The sequence below is a fragment of the Lates calcarifer genome, linkage group LG7_1 (assembly GCF_001640805.2).
Source record: "Lates calcarifer isolate ASB-BC8 linkage group LG7_1, TLL_Latcal_v3, whole genome shotgun sequence".
Classification (NCBI taxonomy): Eukaryota; Metazoa; Chordata; class Actinopteri; family Centropomidae; genus Lates; species Lates calcarifer.
In genome coordinates, this window is record NC_066839.1 from 20546261 (window position 1) to 20571571 (window position 25311).

Below are 25311 nucleotides of genomic sequence, written 5' to 3' on the forward strand. Positions count from 1 at the left end.
ACATGTTACATGGATCATCTCATGATCATCTCATATTGTCTACTCCAACTACAAAGCTGTCTCATTTAGTTTAGTTCACTGTCATGACACAGGTATTCAGCTGTAACATCACAATCACATCATTCTCATCCTCAGCAATGTGTTCAGATGAGGCACTGAATGGAATCATCTGTATTTCTTACATTTCTACATTCATTCATTAATTCATTCAGCTTTTTCTTTGATTTGTTCCTTGTCTGTATCTTTGTATTTGAATATCGTTGTCTGTTTCTTCTATTCATATTCAAGTTGACTAAATTTATGTTTTGATGCCACATGCAATGTTAGTTCAGTTCAATGCTGTCATCAACCTACATTTTCTTTGTGTTTAACTTTGTAAGGGCATTATTCCCTGATTTGGGTCTCTACTTGAATGTTGTCAGTTGTACCTCAGTCCAAACTCTCCCACAGTTCTGGACGGTCACTGTGGATGGACAGCATCTATCTGCATCTTTTACTGTAACTGAGGACATTTACAAAAAGAGGATGTGCTCATTCATAATTCCTCATCAAGCAGCACTGAGCGCTTGAAGTTTCCAGCTCAGCATGCTCTGTGTGTTCATGATGCTGACCCTCTTGCTGCACTGGAGCCATGTTGCTCCTTTGCAATAATTACATGTGGTTATGTAATTATGCTGTGTTACGCTAAGTAAGGGAGAGAATGACCCACAGACCGTTCTGTGAATGGAAACTTGGGCTTTTTCAAGCCAAATGGTATTTACATGCTCTGTCCTTATATGCTTGAAGCCAACTATTCTTCTGCTTCATGTATTTACATTTTATGTGCACCTCTATGTGAGTGAACAGCAGAGTTTATGCCCACTCTGTGAGTTGTTCGTGCACTTTCAAAGGCACCAGTGATGAAGTTTATCAATCATGGTCAATGGGTTGTGTGTCCTCTGATTGGTTCCTATTTGAACCCTACTGTCAGTCAAGTACTTACAAATACTTCCAGTTACCAAGTTCTGGTATGAGACTGTTTCACAATGTTAACCATGTGGTTATTTTTGTTACAATGACAATGAAACCCCTAGAAGCCACTGGTACACTCCTATGGGTTGCACCTGAGTGTAGGAACAAGCGATCTATATGGTTGTTTAGGTTGGAAGATTTGTAACTGGCGTAGTGATGAAAGACATGGTCATTAACCATGTACAAAGGGTCTGATAATTAAATGCCATTGAGTTGCATAAGTGTAGTCTTTTGGAACTTGACCCATGCTAAACCCAGGATATATATCACTCTGCCAGGCCTGGATCCAAGAGGTTCATATTTAGGTAGTACTAATAACCAGGAACCACAAAACTCTATCAACGCTTCCCTCCTCTGTTGAACTTTCTGATGCTGTGATATAAAACTCAGAGACAGTGGCTTAACATATTTACCCAGTATTCACTGTTCATCCGATGACAAAATGTTAAACTAGGAAAGGAGTGCAGGGTAATCTTGAGAAAAATGTTCCAGTAAGAAGATATTTAATCAATCTAATATCTAGTATCTTTGGACTGTCTTTTTTAGTAATTTCCCTGAGGGAGTCATCCCAAAGGGATCAATAAAGTCTAGTCTAAGTCTCTAGTACAACATTCTCTCTTCCCTTAAAAACCCTAAACTTTAAGATAAGATAATCCTTTATTAGTCCCACAATGGGGAAATTTACATTGTTGCAGCAGTGATCGAAAAGATAGAAAATGACATAAATACGAGTAAAAGACGAGATAAAAACAAGACAGTGCTATCAAAAATATAAACATAAGAACAGTGTAAACATGACAATGTAATAAAAAATATTAACAGAAGAGCAATATACACAGGACTTTATACATAGAGACAGAAATATTAAATTCATACAGCGTGAATCCAATACTACATTGCCAAATGGGTGTGAAATGGTGAACACAAGCTTTATGTTTGTTACACTAGAGTTATATCCGCTGTCATTCTCATCTCTGGGTATGCATGATAAACAAGTTTACAGCTTTGGGCCATATGGCTGTGGATTTATTTATATATCCATCTTACATGACTGCACAAAAAGGCAGATGCAAATAAACAAACATTTTATTGTACTCTGTTATCTAAGACCACAGTATTTTGCTGCAGTGGTTGTGTATACTCCAGGAATGAAAATAGCTCTTGAAGAGCATCAGCTCTTCTGGTCAGCTCCAGCAGACCACATGGCCCCATTCTTGGGAATGAGTGGGTTGATATCCTAAAGCAAATAGTTTGGGCTTTTCTCAAGATGTGCTGGCTGCCAAGGAACAGAGGTCCAGCTGCTTGCCACAAGGACTAGACCTCCCAGCCTCTGTGTACCAACCTCTATTCCATGACCCGGGAATGGGCCTGCTCTCCTCTGGAGGTGTGACCAGCACTAGAGTAAGACTGCACTCTGACTAGGTCAGTGAGTTCAGCCAGCATAACACACACACACACACACACACACACACAGAGAGAGAGAGAGAGCAGCTGTCTCAGGACAGGACTTGAACCCTGGTCCTGGTCACTGAGGCTGAGCACATTAAGCTCCTCAGTGCTGATCATGAGCAGTCAACTCAAATACTAAACAGCAGCTTGTTTTATCACAGCCCTGCTGACCCTAAGCCCAACATAGTTGGTGATTAGAGGGCTGACCTCAGGCATCAGCTCCTCCACTGATCATCACAAGACCGACCACTGACCTCAGCCAGTCCAGCTCCCAGAGCATGGAGATGGATATTTAATGGCTCGTCTTTACCACACCGTATTTATACTTTATGAGGATATCATCCTCATAAAGTATAAAAAGGATATCATCCTCATAATAAGGATATCAAACAATCCCCCAAGACACTATGCTTCCAGGGCCCTGTGTTCCCCATCTATATATGTGGAAACCTGAAAAAGATGTTCTTCAGCTCTGTATTCTCTTAATATGACATGGACTGTTGTGGCAACTTGTTGAAAGGGTTCCTGTTGGGAACTGGAGGTTTAATGTGTGTTAACAGAATATTGAACTAGTGAACATAAGATCTTGGCAACATAGGGCCCTGGGGACATAAATATGATCTCTTTACAAAGCATTGGAGGCTTGTGTCTGTCACTCACTCAAAATATTATCGGTGAACTGTGACTGAGAAGAGGTCTGAGAAGTTTCTATTCATGGTATGAAAAATTCTTAAAGATAGAGTTCATTATAAACACTGTAAACAGCCACCTTTCAGGCATGGAGAGTCTTAGATGCTAAATGAATTCAATTTGTGTGGATTACTGCTTTTACTCAGTAGAGCGATTTGACATGTTGAGCAACAGTGGGTGTATGCCTGGTTTTCTCAGATAGTGGTCTGCGGTACATGGTAATGTCATGGAAACCCAACATTCCTTCCCATCTTTGTTACTGAATCTAGGTGTGGGCTATCTCTGAGCGGAGAAGATCTGTCTGGAGAGTTATAACAGAATCCCCTAACTGTTCCTCCAGACATCCTCAAAACAAAGCAGTGCAGTCATGTCCTGCGGCCTGCTCTGTCTCCCTGCAAGGAGGAGGCCACATGAGAGGAACATTGCCTCAGTGACTGAATGGCTGGATGCAAATGTACACAATCCAACATCGTCTTTCTCCTACAAAATTGGAAACGGGAGGGTTTCCAGCTGTGCTGCAGTGTAGATCTGCTGGTGTCTGCATTGCTCCCATTCTTCCTTCAGTCTCTGCCTCCTTGGTCCTAATCTCCTCGTTTTGCTCCTTGCCTCCTTTCTATGCTACTTTGTTCTGTCACATCGACAATAACCAAACATGTCAAGATGAATCATGATCACAACAAGCTCCACATCCTGCTCTCCAGCTTACCACAAATATGTTCCTAACAAACCATAGGCCAGATGCTGAGCTACACAAATGTAAAGTTTTAATGGATGAGAGATGAGACTTACTCTCTGTAAATGAGAACAAATACACTTTTAAATCCCACCTGGAGAACGAAAGCCCTGGAATCAGGGATTCTCTGTGTGTGTGTGTGTGTGTGTGTGTGTTTGTGTATTTACTTTATTATATTCTGTGTGTGTCTTTAATAACTGAATGAAGTGTTTCTAATTGTGACATGAATAAAGCTGATCATTAAGATATCAATATATTATCAATCAATATATATTTATTTACTTTACTTGCTGTGATAATTGTAATAATTGATGTATTATCACAGTCAGCAAACAAAGTGAATCTCTCTAACGTCCACAGGCAGCAGGAAGCACAAGTGATATCCACAGGCTAACAGGCACTGAGTCTACTGTTTACTGACCTTGGTACATGAGTGAATCCAGTGAACTCAAAGCTCCCAAGTATGTGAGCTGTACCAGCTAGCATCAGCAGCAGCCAAGTTGAGTTGCTTACTAGTCATAATGCAATAGTCTTTTTTGGGGGGGTACTGTAGGAGTATGGGGTTGTGGGGCCGTTGCTACAGGCAATCCAGTTTTTACATAACCAGAGTGACAACCGTAAAAATATATTTGAACCGTGTCTGAATTCTTGGCAGGAAGTAGAACACATTTCAAGTGGACCTCAGGCTCAGTCAGGGTTGTTCTCTAGTTATGGACAGGAAATCAAGGTCCGGACTGATCTGGGTACCTTAGAATTGCTTCTCTGCTCTATCCAGACAATATGTTTCTTTTGGTTTCATCAGACCATGACCTTCAACAAGCACTGGGAAGGTTGGCAATCTAATATGAAACAGCCATGAAAATTAACACCTGCAAGTCTGAGTCCATGGTTAGAGTTAAAGAGCCAATAAGATGAACCTCCTGGGCTGCGTACAAAATCAGCTTTGGATCAGGATATTTGTCCTCCAGGAGTCCCAGCATCCTCCTTGTCTCTCCCTTCTGCTTTATGTCTGTTCCCATCTCCTGGTTGTGTGAATGATGTACTTGGTTTTGCCTCTGTCTGTCCTCTCTCAGCATATTAATTTTCTAACTTTAAATTATAAATAGATGTTATATGTGAACAAACAGAATACAACTTCAAATCCTGATAACAATTGCATATTATTTCAGCCTCACTAACCTTGTATGTCCTCAATGACCTCATGTGATAAGAGGTCAATTGGCTCCACAAGGCTATCACTTTAAGGCCGATCTGAAGATAAAAATAGAGCAAATATGAGTCTTGCTGTGAACTCACTGAACCATGCAGACAGACGTTCATTCAATAATGTTCCCACTGAATTCACTAATGTGTGTCACACTCTGAACAATAGCTCTGACAAATCTAATTACTATGACAATATTTTCAGCAGTGGTAATGGCACCAGCTGATCAAACACACTAATTCAATAAGATTCACTCATGGCTGTAAATGAACTGTGTTACAGATGCCAAGCAGTGGCATTTGAGATTTTCTTCTTATTCTGGTTTCACAATCATCAGGACACCATCCCTGTCTGCTCCCAGACTCATCTCTGCAGCCACATCAGCACATAACCTCCCTGTCTGTGGACAAGGTCATAAGTTCATATGTGTGTGCTTGACATGACACAGTTAGCCTAGTATGTGTATTTTACACTACTTGAATGGCAGTTATGTATTTTGTGCTGATAAGTCTGTAAATGTGTTGTCCATTTTCCTGCGTGGCTGGAAAACCTGGGAAAAATGTGGGTAATTGTGGACATTTTTTCCAGCAATGGAAAACACCTGCAAAATGAGAGAAAAAGTTAAATGTCCTGGAAAATTATATGTTTACATGGAAAATGTTTTCATGTTTTGTGTTGGGATTGTTTGTGTGAGGGTTTTTTTTTTTTTTTTTTCTTGTCTTTTCTTTTCTTTAATATGATTCAGAAATTGTGGGTAAAGCCTGCAGCAGCTGAAGGGACTGGGTTCAGGAAAGTTAAGTAGGAAGTGTTTTGTGATGTATTGAATACACCACAGATAATTATATGTCACGTTATGTTGTGGATTCTGGGATTAAAGGATAATTCCAGATTTATTACAACTTGGGTCATGAGTTTTATCAATCATTTCTATCAGCAGTAATATCATTGTGTTCTGGGAAAGAAGAACCCCGTAAATTTTCTCCCCCCCATATACAATCACCTATTGTTATGTCACATGATAACTGAACCAACTCCATCTGCTGATGAAGACCAGAGATACAATTGATAAACTTCTGTTTTTAGTGATCCCCCCTTTTTTTTTTACTGTATGATATATATATGTATAGTGTAATTCTAGTGTAATGTGACCTGTCTGTAATACCACCCATCTGTCATTATAACAGGCCTGTAAAATGATACCCTGAAAAAAAAGTGGACCCCGGTGTTTTCAATTAAGTTGAATGTTTTCCTGCGCAGAGTCAACCACCATCATTACCAGGCCAGAGTTGTCTCACAGCTCAGCGAGGGACCTGCAGTTACAGGAAACACACTCCCACGCTCCCTTCTTCCTTACTGAAAAATCCCAAGTGTTTGGGAAGGACGGCACATTCCTGGAAGTAGTACTCTTCAGCTAATAGTTCGTGATGAGGAAATGACGCTGCTGTTCAACACTATAATGAGGTGAGTAAACTCTGGCTCTCAATGAGGAACTTGGATTTCAGTCTGCCACTGCACCCCCACCACCGACCACAGACTGAGATCTAGGGCTAGTTTCCCTGCCATCAGCAGCAGAGCTACTTCCATAAGAGTGTGTGTTTTAAAAAAAAATGCTGATGTTTTGGGCTGACTTTCAGAGATATTTTCTTGCGCTTAACGTAGTTGTCCACCTGGCTCCTCCTCCTCCTCTCCTCTTTTTTTGGCTTCTTAGGAGGGCAGGGAGTCATGTGGGGAGCCTCCCGAGACAATGGTTGATGACACATGACATAGCTATATAAACAAACCTCTTCACTTAACAGACTAGTCAGTGCAGACTCCATTTTTGTCACCTGACAGCCACTGTAGTGAGGAGTGAGGGGATGAGTATTTACTTCCTTTAAATAACAACCAGCATTTGTTTTGATCTTGAAGGAGGTGAATCAGCAGTGTTTTAAATCCTGTGGTCAGCAGTGATGTCACTCTTGGTGTGATGTCTGTTTCCTGACATGGATGACATAATGTTTATTTGTGTTTTGTTGACCTTGGAATGTGGCGGCTCCTTTGTTTGTTTAAGATATGATACAGCAGGTTCAGTCCCAGTCATCAGGCGCTGGTGGCAGCATTTGCTCCACTGACCTCGTTTGTCCGCTGACTTTGCTTGGGTTTGTTTACTTTGTTTTTTATCAGATGTCTTAATGGAGCATGCCTTACAGTGAAAAATTAACTGAACACTGAGCACTCTCTGACATATACTGTATAGTTCACTGTGTCTGTGCACAACAATGTTAGAGACATTTAAAGCTATAGATAGATAGATAGATAGATAGATAGATAGATAGATAGATAGATAGATAGATAGATAGATAGATAGATAGATAGATAGATAGGGCAGTGCATGGAACTCTAAAATGCTCTGACAAAAACTGGATCAGTTGTATCCAAAGCACAACCAGGCAGACCAAAAGCGATCATGCCATCAGAAGATCAATCATCACAGATACAGAATTAGCTAAATAAGGAACGCAAGACTCTGATCAGCAAAACTACTGTCAAAAGAAAGCTGTCTTATTGTGGTCTCAGAGGATGAGTAGCAATTTCTAAACCACTCCTCAGAAGGGGATACAAGACTAAATGCTTGATGTGGGTTAAGAAATACCAGTTAATGACTGGAAAAAAAGTCCTATTCACTGGTGAATCCAAGTTTGAGATTTAAGGCAGTAACAGAAGGATGTATGTAAGGAGACAAATAGGAGAGAATGGAGTGGGCTACACCCTGACCAAGGAGAAGTACCACTCCATTCTTCTCAGACATGCCTGTCCCATCACAGGCTTTCCTCCACAGTGTCCTGACCCAGTCTTATTGATCATTCATGGGGACATTTGCAGATTTGATGTTATTAATTTTTATAATTGAGCCCAGTAAAACAGAATAATGATGGATTCGGAATTCCTCAACCAGTTTTGTGTGTCTGTTGTGATAGTGGAAGTGTTGATGCTATTTGGATTCACTACCCCTTTGGCTTTTGGTCTTGCCTGTGCTCTGTGCTGATCAAATAATGTTATCACATCTTTCTGCTTCATTAGCAACAGACAAAAAAATTGCAGAACAGTTTAGAAGCCTCTTTCCTGCATTCAACCCTTCAATCAACTCCTCTTCATTTTGGGGGATAAATAAAACAAGCTTTGTGCAACAGAAACCAAGGCAACACATCTGACTAAGAAGATAAAACCAGTCACAGATTTGAATTCAAACACATAGCTACACTGCTCCCTCTCTACCGTGCACACAGACCTCAGTTGACCATAGCAAAACAGCAAGAGAAGGGTAAAAGAAGTTGTGCCGTGGTAGCAAAGGATTTTTAAAAATAAACCACAGTGTACTTTGTGTTGCAAAATACCACAAAGTCTCTGGGATCTCATGAAGCCCAGTGTGTTGGTGGGAAGATTGCCATGGCAGATCTGTCCCTGTAAGAGAGGCAGAGAAGGGGCTGTGGGGGAGAAGCAGGCTGTATAGTCCCTGTGAGCGCGGCTCAGTAAAATTGGATTATTGCTCTGTGGAAATGAAAAACAGGCCAACACAATGCTTTAACAATAACACAATGTAGCCAAGTGGTCTATATTTAGTTTCACTGATGAGCAATCTTCAGAACTTATTATCATTCATTATCATCAACACTGAAATTCATGAGCCTATTTCATTCAGACATTGTTATTCTCCCTGATAATATCCCCAGATCCTCATCTTTACCAGCGCTGTATATCCTGTAATCCCCTACATGTCCTGTTCCCATCACCCCAGAGGTGAAACTCCTGCTGTTACACCATAATCACATAATTTGTGACATTAATCCTGAAATGGTGTAATAGCTCAGTGTGACAGCTTGTTATTCTAAACTGAGGCCAACTCCACCAGAGCTGAGACTACCCACAAGACCTCCATCTCAAGAAATGTGGATGTTTTTAACTTGTTTGTACAAAAATCATGCCAGACAACACTGGGGTGTGAACACTACAGGTCAGGTGCATCATTTTCAGTATTCAGTGTGTGCTATCATGAGTTCAAGCCTCAACTTTATAAATGAGAGCAATTTCTAAATTCCAAGAAAGCCACAAGATATATGAATGAATGCTGAATTTATTCCTGTCATTTTCCACATTTCAGTGGAGATACTGAAGCTGAGGTGAGTTGTATTCTCAGCTGGTGTGTATCACTTCCACACTTACCAAGCACCTTAGTCAGTGCGCCTGTTTATTCATACATTCAGTGTATTTATTCATGTACATCAGTCAATCATGACAGCAGTGCAGTGCATAAAATCACGCAGATACAGGTCAGGAGCTTCATTTAATGTTCACATCAAACAACAGAATGGGGAAAAAATGTGATCTCAGTGTGTTCGACTGCGGAATGATTGTTGGTGCCAGACAAGTTGGTTTGAGTATTTCAGAAACTGCTGATCGCCTGGGATTTTCACACACAACAGTCCCTAGAATTTATTGAGAATGGTGCCAAAAACAAAAAAACATCCAGTGAGCGGCAGTTGTGTGGAAGGAAACGCCTTGTTGATGAGAGAGGTCAGAGGAAAATGGCCACTGCCTCGATTTCTGCTGAGGCACGCAAATGGTAGGGTCAGAATTTGGCATCACAGAACAGATCTGTTGTATTGTTATTGACCATTTACCATCCTCTGATGGTGACTTCCAGCAGGATAATGTTCCATGTCACAAAGCAAAAGTCGTCTCAAACTAGTTTCATGAACATGACAGTGAGTTCAGTGAACTTCAGTTGTCTCACCAGTCACCAGATCTGAATCTAGTAGAACACTACTGGGGTGTGGTATAACAGGAGACTGGCTGCATGAATGTGCAGCTGACAAATTTGCAGAAATAATGTGATGCAATAACGTCAATATGGAGCAGAATCTCAATAAGATAGCAAGAAAATGTAGTTTTAAAAAGATCTAAGCAGACTGTAAGGACACTGAGATCCCTGTAGATGATCTGGTGTCACAGTTGTTAGAGGAAAGAGAGAGCATTTCACTACATGACAATGATTAGGTCTTTTTCTAATATTAATAATACACAGAGATGAATGGTGGACAGGGTCAAGCTTATGCAGTAATGAGTGATGCCAGGAAATGGAAAACGTTTCTTAAAAGAGCTGTCATTTGGAAGCCAATTACTATAATCAAAATAGATAAATGAACTGAGGAGCAGTTTTGTCTTGGTTAGGTGAATTAACAGAAGTTATGCCAATGGTGACTTTGCATTGTATTCATGTGAAAATACAGCAACGACACATTAGGTTGCATTTATCAAAAAAGAAGAAGGGAACAGTTCATGATTCATTCTGAGTGCTCATGAAAACTGACACTTAATATGTCCTCTACATAGCCCATGATATGAGCATCATGTCCGCCCTGAAGGGGCGCTCTGTGCTCTCCGGCTGTGTCCGAGTGTTTGAGCCGTGTCCGCGGGAGGCCCGCCCACCCCACAGCTACATATCCTCTGTCTGTTGAAAAGGAACTGCGCAGCTTCGCGGCGCGGCAGAGGGGGCTCTCCACGGGGCAGAAATCACCGACCACTGTAAATAATCAGCAGCCTTTATTCTGCACCAACAAACATGACAGCAACTGTCATTTCTTCTTTCCTGGAATATAGAGAAGTCTCCAACAAGGTAACTGTCGCTTCTCGGGGAAGAATCGGCCGCCTGACTTTCTCTTTTCTGGACGGAACATGCTAACATTAGCCTAGCCACTTTTCTTGCTGCAAGTTTGATGTGAAGTTTTTCAGGCTCGTAACTTCTCTTACCCGCTATGTTGTTGACTAGTAACAGCACATGTCAACGTTAAACACCGTTCAGTTAATTACTCACAGGAAGTAAAAGTAAGTGTCTGCTCTGTTTGGTAACTAACACTGAATAGCTATTTAAAGTTAACCAGGGTTTACTGCCAGCTTACTCCCTCTGCGTCTGTCTGGACATGAACTTTGTATTAAGTTAACTGTTTTCAGCGTCACTGTTTTACCATAGCTATAAGGCAGCAACACATGACTTTATCTGGCTTACGTTAGTTTTGTAAATAACTGTATGTCCTGTTGAGACTTATTTTCTGAAGTTTTAATTATTCACTTTAGTATCCCTCTGTGCAGACAATACGCTGCAAAGCTACATGCATCAACGAAACTGCTTTTTTCTGTAGAAGCCTTAAGGTGGACAGTCTGTTGTTGCTGCTTAACCTTTTAGTCTGCGTGGATGTCAGTATCAAAGTAAGTCTAGCTGCGGTTCAATCCGATATAGAGCCATGAAGAGACTGTTTGTGTACAGAACAGAGGACATTGTTGATCCAGCTTGTGTGCAGTAATCGGTGTACTGTTAAAGTAAGGGTAAATCAATCCTTTTTACAGAAGTGTCACTTTATGTAAGATTTATGAATAGAATGAAAGTTGCTGGCTGCAAGGCAAGGTAGTGTTATTGTGGGATCAGGGGGAATGCTCGGTTTTCAAACAGTGATTGATATATTTACTTGTGTGATGCATTTTAATATATGAAGTGACTTGTGCGGTCTTAAAATGTCATGTTTACAGAGTCTGTCTGGACCTCTTCCTATCTTTGTTCTTAACAATAAAAGTGAGCTACATTCAGATTCTTGTGACCAGGTTTTAGTTTTCATTTACATTTCAATCTCTGGTTCTTATGGAAGTTCTGGTTCTTATGGGACAATAGTTCTGATTTAAGGAATCATCCAGAATATAGTGGCAAAAGCTACTATAGTTTCAGCAGATTTAAAATGCCATTAATAGTCATTTTTCACAGACACTTGGATTCAAATATATGTATATTTTCTATTACGCTCTGTTGAAGTTGACAGTTGTAATGCTTGTCTTAATTTGTGTTGGATGATGTAGCACCGTTTAATTCTGAAGCATTATGACTCAGTGGGGATAGTAAAACACATTCTCACACCATGTTACAGGAAATGCTGTGTCATCTTGTATACCACACATGTGACTGGTGTATAACTGCTGATGTAAACAGAGACACATTAGATTAAAAAAAAAAAAAAAAAAAAAAGCTTTCCAGAAGTATGATTGCTTTTTCAAGTAACTGTCACACATTTGTCTTTACAGAACAATAAGATGTTTAACTACAGCAGCAACAACAGTCTTGGTGGACCTCAGCTGACGTCTGTCCCATGCTCCAGTGCCAACCTCTCCTCCTGCACCCCCACAGGGTCTCTGCTGGACAGGAAGGTGGTGGGGGCCCCCTCTGCAGGAGGCCTGTTCCAACGCCGTCACTCAGTCAGTCTCTCCAGTACAAAGTTCAACCAGAATCAGTTCGTAAACAGCCTTAAAACGGATCCCTCAGTGTTGTTGGGCAGCAGCTGCAGTGGCAACAACAAGGAGAACCGTTTCCGTGAGCGCTCTTACTCAGAGCTGGGTGACAGACTGCGCCCCAGTGGTCAGGCATGTGCAAGTGGAAGCAGCCAAGTCAACTCGAGTCGATATAAAACGGAGCTGTGCCGGCCCTATGAGGAGAATGGCACATGCAAGTACGGTGATAAGTGCCAATTTGCCCATGGCATGCATGAGCTGCGCAGCTTGAGCCGTCACCCAAAATACAAGACTGAGCTGTGCCGCACCTTCCACACCATCGGATTCTGCCCATACGGCCCCCGCTGCCACTTCATCCACAATGCAGAGGAGCGGCGCGGGCCCCCTCCCCTCTCTGCCTTCAACAAGATGGAGCGCCCTCGGCTGCAGCACAGCTTCAGCTTCGCCGGTTTCTCCAGCTCTGGCGGCCCACAGGACAGCCCCACTTCAGTCACACCTCCACCTGTGTTCTCCACTGAAGACCTGACCGAGTGGCAGAGCAATCCCTTCACCTACTCCAGTCAAGAGCTTACCAGCCTGTTTGGCCCAAGCCTGGGTCCCCCGCCTGTGTCTGAGCCTCAAGGTCTGGCCCCGCCTTCCCCAACCACACCCTGCTTTTTTCAACCCACATCGGAGAGCCCCCCCAGCCCTCCAGACTCTCTGTCTGACCAGGAGGGATACCAGAGCAGCATTGGCAGCCAGAGTGGCTCTGAGTCCCCCCTCCTGGATGCCTCCCGCCGCCTCCCCATTTTCAGCAGGCTCTCTGTCTCTGATGATTAAGGTGTCTGCATCTCTGGGTCTGAGATGGGAGTGATGGAGGGGGAGAGAGAGGAAGATGGATACCTATTCACCTCCCTAACTTCCTCCTCCTCCTCCTCCTCTCAGCCCTGTTTACAGGAGAAGCAGACTGCTCTGTGCATTGTTTTTACCAGTGAGTCACATCAGAACACCAGATACCTTCTCTCATTTGAGGTTTGTCTTTCCTTACCTTTAAGGAACCTCACCCCAAATCTAGATCAGGTCTCTTCATTATGATGAACACTTACTAAACCAGAATCATTTTCGCATAAACACCCTGCCCTGGTGGGATGAATGCGATTGTAAAAAGTAGCTCTGAGTTCACATTATAAAGTAGTTTAATATGACTTATGTGCAGTCAGAGTGGCAGTGGGCCCAGAGTGTGTGTTCAGTACAGGGCTGTTGACTGCGCTCCAACCTCCTGCTGGCTTATGACAGCTCAGTGTTCAACCTTTAAAGTATCATCACCATAAAATGAACAAGAAAGTCCATAGACAGTAAGTGTCTTAAAGTGCCTTGCAGTTTATTCATGACCAGCAGTAAGCCTCTTCTAATTATGCCCAGTTTTCTCCTCCTCTCACTTGTGTCACGTGACTGTGTGTTTTTTAAGAGGCAGACTTGCAGATCACTTTCCCCCAGTCAGGTTGGGATGCTGGTGCTAGGTGCCTTGTATCACTAAGCTGGTGGTCTGTCATCATTTTCCGGGGTTTTGAGTCAATCTTTGAACAGGATTCAAAATAAATTCTCTGATGTTGGAGGTTGAGTTAAAGGGTCGTTTCACCCAAATGACAAGAAAACCTATTCTGTCACATACCTCTCATGTATAGTTTAGGTTTATTATGTCTAGAGATACCTGCCTCTATTGCACCCCATTGGAAGAGGGTGGAGTTTAGTGTATGTTCACAGCATCAAAAAAAAAAGACATTTTTACAAGTTCAATGGCAGCATCTCTTCCACATCAATGTCACTCTGAATCACCCATAGAACATACTGAAGCAGTTTTCTTATGGCCTATTTCTTTTGCAGAACATACTTCCAATAACAGTGTTCTCACTGAAGTCTGTGGAGCAACAGAGTAATGCAGACTCTGTTGTTGTTGTTCATTTGTGTGAAGTGACTCTTTAACAAACTGCCAGCAGACTAAGTTGACCAGCAGTTGACGGGTTCCTGCTGTTAATTTGCCACCTTCAGATTTAGAGTTCAAACTCTGCTGCAAAGTTCTGACCATTGAACTCCCAACAGTTTAGCAGTTGAGCTTCTCAATCTCATCACATCTATCTAAACCCCACAGATCAGTTCTGTGTCTGAAATCAGATGAGCATAAATGCTCCTGTTGATTCCGCCATGTTCAATGTTATTATTATTATGATGTTATTATTATTGTCTAGTTTATTTCCCAAAGCCCTCAAAGTTGGGGATTTGGCTGTCACTGCTTATTTATCAAAATGTATTTATTGCTGATCTTAAGCATTTTTATTTTGTATTTATCTGGTTAATGAAACAATAGGATATATATTTTCTGTTATGTTAAATTATGATCTTCCGTATTAATCGCAAGATTGTGAAGACCTTTTTTTGTTATTTTTATTCACAGTTAATATATTATACTGCAATGACCTTTTTTTGTAACACTTGATTTATTTTGAAAGTGAATCTTAATTTAAAACACAAAGGTTTAGCATTTGTATTTATTGTTTGTTCCTCCCACACGTTGGACTGCAGTTTGAGGTTCTCTGTTGCAGTCTGAAGGCACAAACGCACTGGAAGTATCAAAGTCAAAGCCCCTGCTAGAGGCATAACTACAAGCTTTGTCTTTTCAGTGAGGGGGTGACACTCTGCAGCTACCTTAATCAAGTTCAAATGATGAGTAAAGCTAATACAGTAATTGCAAACTAATCAGAAAACTAAGCTAGTAGCATATACAGTAGTTGTTGAAAGTATAGACAAAGTATGAATGCACTCAGGGTGCGGGTGGTGCTGGTCTAACAGGGTTCTTACAGCCAACACACACACCATTCGGCTCTTGTCACTGTTGTGACTCCTGGAGATGATATACCACCAGTTAGGCGGTGTGTGTGTTTTTTTTTTTTTTTTGTTTACTGGCTCTGTGTCTGGAGCAGCTCCCCTGCTGCTCTTTTCCCCCACTTCACTATCTTTACACACATTTTTGCCAGAGCAGCTCACACCTTTTCAAGTGTGAAATTCACTGTGAATGTATATAAATTCCTATATTTATTAAATTGAAATTAATTTAAAGCCTTTCAACCATGTTTGGAAATTGCACCAAGAAGTTTGGGGAAAATAGTTTTATATCCTTCAGATAGATAGAACAATTCACTCAGTGGGTTTAGACCTCCATCCTTCAAGTACACCAGTGTCAGTCTACAGAGCATCTAAACAATACTGAGCAACAGGATATTCAAAGTGACAGTATTTCCATTAATTTGCTGAATTTGACTGAATTCAGAGTGTTGTAACCCTGGAATGTTGGAACACAACTCTTGTAGGAACCGTGTTAACATTTCCCACCTGCACTCTACCAGCTGTCAAATTTCCAGATCAAAATGCAGGCGTGTTGACCATAGCTTCCAGTGTGTCCAGGCCTCTCATCTCTGCTGCAGTTCTGGGTAGCATCTTCTTTCATTCTCTACAATGCAGGCTCTGGAACAGTCCTGTTCTCATATTTGTGTCTTTTTTTTCGGATGACTTCTCATTTGATTATCAGCCACTCAGTTTTACAAACAACATTTTAAGGCTTTGTTTTGAAAGGACGATAGAAGCATGCCTGTTCCGCAGTATCACGCACAGACTTACTAGCACTTTGAGTCATGATGATCATGATGATGTAAAGGTTGTTTCTGACCACTTTTTTTCCCATGAAGTGCCTATAAATACATTCCAGGTTTCTCAAATGTGCCTTCATATGTTTCTGTAACAGAGCAGATAAAAGCCTAAAATGTATTCCTGTAGGTTGGAGGTTAACAGGATTGACACATGAAAAGCAACTGTTGAATGTATTCTCCAGCAGCTGTTGCTGTCACTACAGTAATTACTTTGTTTATGGTTTATTTTGTTATGACAGATTGCAGTTAAAACCAATAAAACATGTCTTTATACTGAATGTGTGAGTTGATGTTGTGACGCAGACAGTCCGTAGATTACTGAGCAGGATATGACACAACATTAGGTTTGGACCATACCAGCATTTCAGCCCATTTACTACATATCATGTATTACTGCTGCTCGGTTTCCGAAGCATGTTGTAGTACACTGTTTTCAAGTTCCTGTATATACCACAGGGTAATGAGCAGTTATCACTGACTTACTGGAGGGCAGTATATGTGATCTGTAGGTTGAAGCAGGCAAAAAACATGGAACGGTCCCTTTAAGTACTCATCCAGTTAGCCTAGGGTGTGGTGGTCTATATGTTAGTTGACACATTAATGTACATTTTCCATAAAATCAGTCCAGGTCTAGCAGAACACCAGAGTCTGTACAACACAACGTCCCTGCAGCTGACCTGAGCGCTGTTTTTCCTCTAATGACAGTCAGACAGAGGTACTCAACTGTAGGAGACACTATGGCTGCAGTTTGTGTTGACTTCCCTCTCATCCTCTCAGCTCTTTACACACCTCCTTGCCAGATACCGCACACATGCACTCATTTTTTACAGCGTTCCCTCAGAGATCAGAGGGAGAGCCTGCCTTTGCTGTATTGCTGCTGGAACAAGCAGAGGTTTCAGTGCCATCTTCATGACATTACGGTATTTAAGGGCATGATAAAATTACAGCTTGTCTAATGTGGTTTGGATCACTGTAGAAAAGTCAAATGTGTTGTGCTTTTTTGAGAGGGTTCACATTGCTGATTAAAAAGTGATCCTCACCTGGTCAAACCAAACTGGATGTTTTCCCCTCCCCACTCCTTATTCCTGTAATGAATATCTGAATATGATCTGTTTGTCCTCACTTCATTGTGTTCTGCTCAACCTTGCAATCATGAGAAACCGCTGAGTCAGATATCAACATCCATCTCCCTCTAGCATTAATCCTGTAATTGCCTGTGGTTGGTGTGATTACTTTCTCATTTCCATGAAAGGTGACCAAGTCCAAAATGTAATTTACCTGCTGTTTAATTTCTGTTCGTCTTAATGACCCAAACAAACACAGGCATTGTGTGTTTCCATCCAGCTACAGCAAGAACGGTGCATTGATTTTCTCAGATAGGGAAAAAGAAAATGCAACACAGGTGTGTTTCCATCAGCAAGTGTGATGTGATTATTGAGAAAGCCTACAGTCAGAAATTCTTTTAGAGCTCCGTCACATCCTGATAGTTCACTGCTGCTTCCCACATAATGAGGCAGTTAGTTATGGTATTGTCAAGATTTCATCTGTTTCCTCTGTGCACACGTGCTGTGTGGCATGTTTACTGGAGACTTTTTTTTTTTGGTGGGGTGGACTGGAATGGTTCATTCATGGCAAATGTTATCATGTAGCATCATAAAGTATAACTGTGATAAAAACAGATTTACAGAGAACACACAGTCATAAAATCAATCACAGCTTATTAAGGGTTTTGCCCTCATTTCTAACTCATTTTCTCTAGTGCCACAGAGTTATCGTACCCAGCAGTCATCTGATTTCTATTTCAATGTTAAATGTTTTATGTCAAAATAAATAAAATAAATAGTTTCTGTAAGACTAATAGCATAGCTGCAACTGTTAGTGCTGATAATGAACCAAGCCTCCACCACTAATCCCAGCTTTATTTCCTCAGAGAAAAGTAGATGATCAGAGGCTCAGCTCCTGAGTAAACACAGGCTCAGAGGGGAGAGTTTCTGCTTCCCTTGTAGTACCCTGACCCATGAACCAAACAACATCTAGTGTTGCCCAGCCCATACTGTAATCCAGCTCAGAGCCTGTGGACTCACTCCTCTTCCCCTGCTGTTTCTTTAACCCTGCAAGCTGTTGGTAGATCTGAGGAGAAAATAAACGGGCAGCTGTATCAGAAAACACTGGCAGGACAAATCCACACTTAATAGCTGTGTGGAGATCTAAGTTAAACGAGGCACTCCAGGCCAAGACGAAACCAACTCTTACACATGAACATCAGATTGGTCTAGTTTTACTGCTTCTGTGCATTACTCCTTCTGTGCACAGTGAAAATGCTAAAAAAAGACTGAATCTCTACTCTGAGATGTTTAATAAACACAGGTCCTTGTCAGGGGCCCGAGTTTATTTGCAAAGACTACACCAAAAAACACTATGCCAGAAAGGTGGTTTCTGGTGTGGAGGAACAGATCTCCAGCATGCATGAGCGAGTCACTGTGCCCACAGACTCTGCTGCTGAAGAGAAAGGCTCTGCAGTTGAGTATTATCATTGCCACTGATTTTACAGTGCCTCTGTTAGTGATGTTCTCCCAGCTGAAAAAATAATAGGATCAAACAGGTAGAATCTCCACAGTGAAAACACAGACGTCTCAGCTGGAGCTAAGATGGATGAGCTCAGAGGACGTGTTTGAAAGATAGGATGAAGAGTACAGGAAAAGAAAATGAGGACACGCGGGGGAGGACTGCTTCAAGTTAGGAAAAAGACTGATTCTACCACATATCTCCCAGTAACGCCACACTTCACTGGAACACATTCCAGCTGCTCAGATGGGAGATTACAGCTGACAAATAACATGATGGGCATCTACACTGCCTATCCAAGACTGTCTGAGAGAGTAAATACACCCAAAACAGTTTATCCATGGATTGAATTATAACTGATAGCATCAGGCTGACGCAAGTTACATGGAGGTGAACACTTTAAAAGAAAATAAACCAAACCCATCCCAGACTGAAGGCAGAGCTGCTTTTATGTTTGAGTCTGTCAGTGATGAGCTCAGAGTCAGCACTAAATCACTGAGAACTCTTTACAAACAATGTTCATCATGGCTTCCTCCATGATCCAAACAGAGACACAAGGCCATTAGACTCCAAATCCACGCTGCTGCTCTGACAGCTATGTGGGCTGGATTGCAGGAGATTTCTGATAAACCCAGATGTAGTGTTGTTATCGAGTCACTAAACTTTGCATACGAGTCGGGTCTCGTGTCCCCAGTGCTTAAGTCCCAGTCCAAATCACGTGAATCTGCATGTCGGCTGGGGAACACACATGCCTGCCCTTGCACAAAACTGAATAATGTTACAGTATTAATATACCTTTCAATAACTTATGCTAATTATTATAGTCTAAAAAATAACAAAAAAAGTCCATCTTTGTCTCCAGTGTCAGAGTCTGAATGCAGTCACTGTTTGAGTCCAAGTCAAGTCACAAGTCCTGGAAATAAGGACTGTAACACTACCCAGATGACTGACAAAGTACACTCAGTGGCCAATTTATTAGGTACACCCACTGCAACGAACCCTTACAAAGATAGTAATGTTCAGCTTTTACTGATACTGTCAGAGACATTATGTGTCATGTTTGTAAATGGGGTGGGCTAAATCTTAGAAACACCTCTCAATATAATGCAGTCCAGTTCATCATTATCTTTGTAAAGTTAGCTGAGTAAAAGAGTTGAGCACATGATGCTTCACACACATTCAGCTCACAGAGCTCACTAAATGCTTTATTGAGGATGAAAATGATGTGATTCATAACTGCTCTAACAGTCACCACATCTCAACCCAACTGAACACCTGTGGGAGATTTTGGTGCGATATGTTAGCTAGCACTCTCCACCACCATCACACAGCTACAGCCACTGTGGCTGGTTATGTGACTGTGACTATGTAGCTGTTTCTGTAGCTACTGTTTACAGCACTTAAGGAAGAAACACTGGCTGTGAGAGCTTAGCATAGCCCAGTTCAGACCTGGACAGATTTGCTGTATGTTCAGTAACAGTTTCACCACAATGCTCTCTCACTGAACCTGCACTGAGTCCTGCATGTCTTTAGGATTACACCTATTAAAACTCGTGTGTCAGCCATGGTAGACACGACAGCCACAGCCAAAACCATAGCTACCACCATGCTATAATTATAGCCATACTGTTCCCTAGTCATAATCACAGCTACATAGCCACAACAGCCCCACCATAACCCACCATATATCAGCTGCAAAGATGCTGAGTTACCTACTGTGACAATAGCAAAAGCAAAGAGCACAACCATAATTCTGTCATCAGCCAGTAACTGATGTGCTTATCAGACAGTGTTTCAGGGGCTCTGTTCGTGTTTGATATATTTCCAAGGCAGAAAGTTATTCTATTATCCATTTATCCATTTCACTTTCTTCCATGCTTTTGGCCCAAGAAAACCTTAGTTATGTAAGGCTCCATTATAATTTTACCAGTTGGAGCACAGTGATACATGATTGAGGAAGCACTGTTGGAGTCTATCAGAAACAAAAACTAACCACATGCTGCTGATAATCGGGTAAATAATGCTGATAGCTGGAAATGATCAAGCTTCATGTGTTGCGTATCTGACATTAAGCCAAAGTGAAGTTGACACTCTGTAACTGCACTCTGTTGTTTCTAAAAGCCTCTTTGTTTTCCCAGCAGGATGGTGTCAACTGTACAGTGGCAGAGGTGAATCTGACAGTGTATTCTTGTGTGTGTGTGTGTGTGTGTGTGTGTGTGTGTGTGTGTGTATTCTCTGAGTGAGGACTTTGCTCTCTGCAGAACAGGCCTCGTGACTTTGCTCCAGTTTCTTGCTCATTATTATGACACAGATTTTCCAGACTGGGCTAATCTAACCTCCAGGTCTGTATAACGCTGACTAAACCCAGAGTTCAGCAGCCCCTGCATTCATTTCAGTGAGGTCTCTGTGTGTCAATACACTGCATTAAATAAATAAAAAATCATTCTTCTGAATGAATACCACAACAGTGGCTGTTTCACATAGACTCATATTGTGAACATGATAAACACAGCCTCTTTTAAAAACACTTTCACTATGATGTAACTTCAAGACTATCTGCTATTGATTAATGATGGAGATTCATGTGTCAACACAGAAAACTGACAGCCTGGATGAGATAGATAGAGCTGTATGGGATGTTGTAAGGCGAGCTAAAGAAGTAACTTTTAAATCAACATATTTCCTTATAGCTGACACTGGCCGAGAGGTGGGGCACACCCTGAACAGATCACCAGGCCATCACAGGACTGACACATAGACACAAACAACCATTCACACCTACAGGCAATTCAGAGTCAACATTTAACTTGTATGTCACAGGAACAGGGAGAACATGAACTCCACACAGAAAAGCCCCGGGTGAACTCAAACCCGGGACCTTCCTGCTGTGAGACGACAGCACTAACCACTGCACCACCGTGCAGAACTGAAGTGAAACAACATGGCAATTTAGTCTGGCTACACCAAAATGGAGCTTAACGCAAAAACTCCACCAGGTAATACGCTGACTGTGATGATTCCACTGAAATGAATTGATTCTGCAGTCCCTCAGCCAGACACACAGCTCTGGGACACCCACTGATATTTTATAAGACTGATGAAACGGGGTGGGCCTCTCTGTCTGCTGGAAGAAATAACTTCAGACCCTCTGTTACCACAGCTGATCCACTCACCCACTCACAGCACAGCATGGGAGAACCACTTCTCTGCTGATACTGCCACAGTATCCTAACACTGCCCAACTCTGCCTTAGGAACAGGTGCAGCACAGAGGTAAGTAAAGGCTTTGAGATGAGTAGGTAGGTTCAATTTGGACCTCCTGACTCCTCCTCCCTCCCCCATCTGTCAGGGAGGGAGGACATAACTGAGACAGCTCATCAAGTGATCTGTGAGAACATGTCAGTCCTCTAAGTACAGCTCTGGAGGGTTGTCTGTCTGGGCCTGGGGCAGTGATCTGTGTGTGAGTGTGTTTGTGTATTTGACAGGGAGAGACAGAAAAAGGAACATGTCTAAGGAAATCTGTTGAAAGTTAATGCCAGCTGACAGTACAGTACATTATGCAAGTCAAAACGATCACTGGACTGTGAGGAGACCAAACTTCATGTTGGATCAGGCTGAAACAGAAGCTCAAAGGTCAACAGATTAGAGAGGGTAAAAACATCCACGCCGTATTCATTAGCAGGACACAACAGGGGGGCAACTTCCCATGATCCTTTAGTGAAAAGAACATCTCTGGAATGAACGGCATATGACAGGGAGGAAAACAAAAGGTGCATGAATATCTCATTGCTTTTTCCCTAAGCTGTAAAGCCCTCTACACACACATACACCCACCACCACTACCACAAACTGTATATAAACAGCATACAGTGGCTTCATGTTCCTGCAGCTGAACATGTAGACAGACTGTGTGTGTCCTGTGGTCAGAGAAACCAGGAGGAGTCACCAGAAATAACACCATTGTTCAGCTAAGTGGCCAAACTTCCCCTGAGGGCTCTTGGCCATGGGAACACAAGTCATGGGAACGGGTACCATGGCAACAGCCCGTCAGAGCCTGTTAATGACTTGCAGGACTGATGGGTCATGTTCAGTCCTGAGCATTAGCAGCTGATTCAGGCTGCTGTGTGCTGAAGCAGCTGATCTTCAGAGGTGTAAACAGGCCCAGCCACCTTCCTTTGGCCTCACTGCCCCACCGCCTGGAGCCTGCACTGCCATGTTAATCGCCACTCTACTACCTTAGTGTGTGCACTGAGGCGGGGCTGACACTTCTTAGGGAGCCATCTGTGAAACACAACCTAATGAATAAGCTGTCCATATAACACAATCACCATCAGGCATAAACTAAAGTTAAACGTTAAAGCTGAAGGTTAAAGTGACTAAAATCTGATCTTTGATTCAAATCAAACTGGAAATAAAATTCTGAGGGTGTTTTCAAAGGCAGGTCTGAATTTATATACAAGATATTCAACTCTGAAACAAGCAGGTAAAATCACAGTGGGTCTATAACTTCTTACTGAGGTCATGATACTGTACAACACAATATCAGATGGGAAAAGAGTTGCGTTGTTTCTGCTGACATTTTGCTGTCAGAAATGAGCCAGTGACCAATGAAATCCATGTCCATTTAATGACATTACAATACTGAGGGTGAGGTCATGAGATCAAGGCCATGGCAAAGGTTTGGCATGTCCAGCCTGTTCAAATGAAAGGGAAATTAAATAACAGTTGAGTTTCTCCAGGCTGGCGCACATCCCTGTAACAACAGAAATTGTCAGTTGTGCAAGAAGAAAACTAAATAAACCACAATAAAATTTCATCTCAGACCGAGTTTGCATTGTTCCTGTTCCACTGTTACACACACAAACTTTTCACATTGTCACAGTGGAATTTCAGTTTGGACTTGGAGTGTGTTGGTTTAAGTTTATAGCCATGCTAATTTGTGGGATGCAAAGTGAGTTTTTCATCCTCAGATGATGATGGTGGGGATGCTAACATCTGTGGCAGGTATAACGTTTACCATGCTCACCATTCATCTTAGTTTAGTGTGGGGATTATAGCACCAAACACATTGCTGCTGTGGCTGATGGGAATGTCAGTAAGTTTTACAGTAAAGAGAAAAAGTCAGGGAACTATGTGGAATGACCTGGTTTTTTCCATTAAGTGGTCATACAGTGTGATCTGATCTTCATTTAGTCAGCCACAAATACAGACAAACAGTGAATTTTCTGAGTTTAAAGTGTCTTTCAGTTTATTCTACAGGTCCATGATGGCAGTGAAACTGTCTGATACTGTGATTTTCTTTAACAGTCTGCCAGTCAGTTTCCCTGACAGGGATCTTTAATGTGAAGAAGGTTCCAGTCTCATCGCTCCACACAGATCTGATATTTTCCTCTCGTCATGCCTCATGTACGTCAGCGTTTGTTCACTAAGCCTGTTTCACTTTTCACTTCGTCAATCATTTTTATAGACTCAGCAACTTTTACATCAAAGCTGAGCACAAACTTTTTTGCCATATCTTGACTTTTTTATTTCAGGATTAGACACTTGTGGAAACATACTTAATGTTGGTTTTCCAAAACATCTCAACTGATCCCTAGAGCCAGTAATGACTGCCAGTGTGGAAATTTAATCAGGGGAGCATCTTAAATCTGGGAAAAATATGAACACTGTATGCAGAATTGATATGTATCTTGTCCTTTATTAACACAGTGAACTGAGATGGTTATAATAGGTCAAATGAGTGGATCTCACTCTTTGGCAGGAAATGCTCCCTCGTGCCTTTATTTATAATTTAGTATTTTTGCCTTTATATCATAGTTGAGAGAAGAGAGTAGAGAGAAGGGGCATATGGGTGCTAGGCTGGGAATGAACCATGAGCACTGTGGTTACAGCATATGGTATATGCCTTTACCATTAGGCCACCAAGGCCTCCACTTCCTTCTTAAGTTTTCCAACCAAACCTTAGCCAGTTCAGTCATAGTTTACAACAACAACAAATGTAATGTGTGTGTAACACTATCAACCACTATGACACACATACACACACACAAATAGATGTTTTGCAATACTTACAGGGTCCAGCTTTGTGGGGACTGAAATGCTGGAACTGTTTGATGGCTCAGATTTGGTTTTAGGTTAGGGTTAGGCATTCAGCTGTGATGGTAAGGGTAGTGTAAGGAGATAGGGAATGCATTGTGTCACTGGTGGGTCCCCACAAGGGTAGGTGTACGAGGGTGAGGGTGCACGCGTCTGTGTGTTTACAGTTTGAAATGATAACTCTGTAAAGTCGCTTCTATTCAGTTTAGAAACAGAGTTGGTGGCAGTGAGTGAGCGAGGTAGGCCAACAGTTAGAAGAGGACGGAGAGGGAGTAGGGTTTGGTAGAGGTACACACACAGGTGTTTGGTCTATTCAGTCCACAAATCAGTTCAGGTTGTAGTTGAATTCAGTCCGAACCCTGATTGGCTGGAGGCCTGGATCAGTGCCCTCATACAAGATTTCCTGACTGTCGTTTCCTGGAAAACACAGCAAACACAAACAGAGACAGGGTCAAACACACGTTCATTTATCAGGGTTCCCTCAGGCCAAACAAGACCTGGTCTGTGTATCACTTTACTCCCACAATATTCAACCACTGTCCCTTCCTCTTTTGGCAGCAGAATGTCACAGGTATG

The 25311-nt window shown here is 42.0% G+C and overlaps 2 protein-coding genes across 9 annotated transcripts in view; one reads left to right on the forward strand and one right to left on the reverse strand.

Moving 5' to 3' along the window:
- The first annotated feature begins 10568 nt into the window (after positions 1 to 10568).
- Positions 10569 to 16353, forward strand: zfp36l1b (zinc finger protein 36, C3H type-like 1b). Of its 2 annotated transcripts, none has more exons than XM_018703403.2 (2): positions 10569 to 10740; positions 12192 to 16353. In XM_018703403.2, exons 1-2 carry the CDS (start codon positions 10687 to 10689, stop codon positions 13212 to 13214), a joined length of 1077 nt encoding a protein of 358 aa, XP_018558919.1. In that variant the 5' UTR covers positions 10569 to 10686; the 3' UTR covers positions 13215 to 16353. The 2 variants fall into 2 exon arrangements, with proteins under 2 accessions (XP_018558919.1, XP_018558920.1); XM_018703404.2 differs by lacking the exon at positions 10569 to 10740 and adding an exon at positions 10761 to 10949.
- rad51b (RAD51 paralog B) overlaps positions 15385 to 25311 on the reverse strand; it is a 40571-nt gene continuing 30644 nt past the window's right edge. For all 7 annotated transcript variants that reach the window (XR_001963954.2, XM_051072047.1, XM_018703396.2 and 4 more), the window contains one exon: positions 15385 to 25152. Coding sequence is in view for 2 of the 7 variants with exons in the window: in XM_018703398.2 (XP_018558914.1) it covers positions 25061 to 25152 (92 nt within the window). In the remaining 5 variants the exon portion in view is untranslated. The remainder of the gene's footprint in view (positions 25153 to 25311) is intronic.

Bases quoted from the DNA above. Each gene is read 5' to 3' on its own strand.
- zfp36l1b (XM_018703403.2), top strand. From the start codon at position 10,687: ATGACAGCAACTGTCATTTCTTCTTTCCTGGAATATAGAGAAGTCTCC. The intron at 10,741-12,191 runs GTAACTGTCGCT...TTGTCTTTACAG, and splicing joins ATAGAGAAGTCTCCAACAAG to AACAATAAGATGTTTAACTA.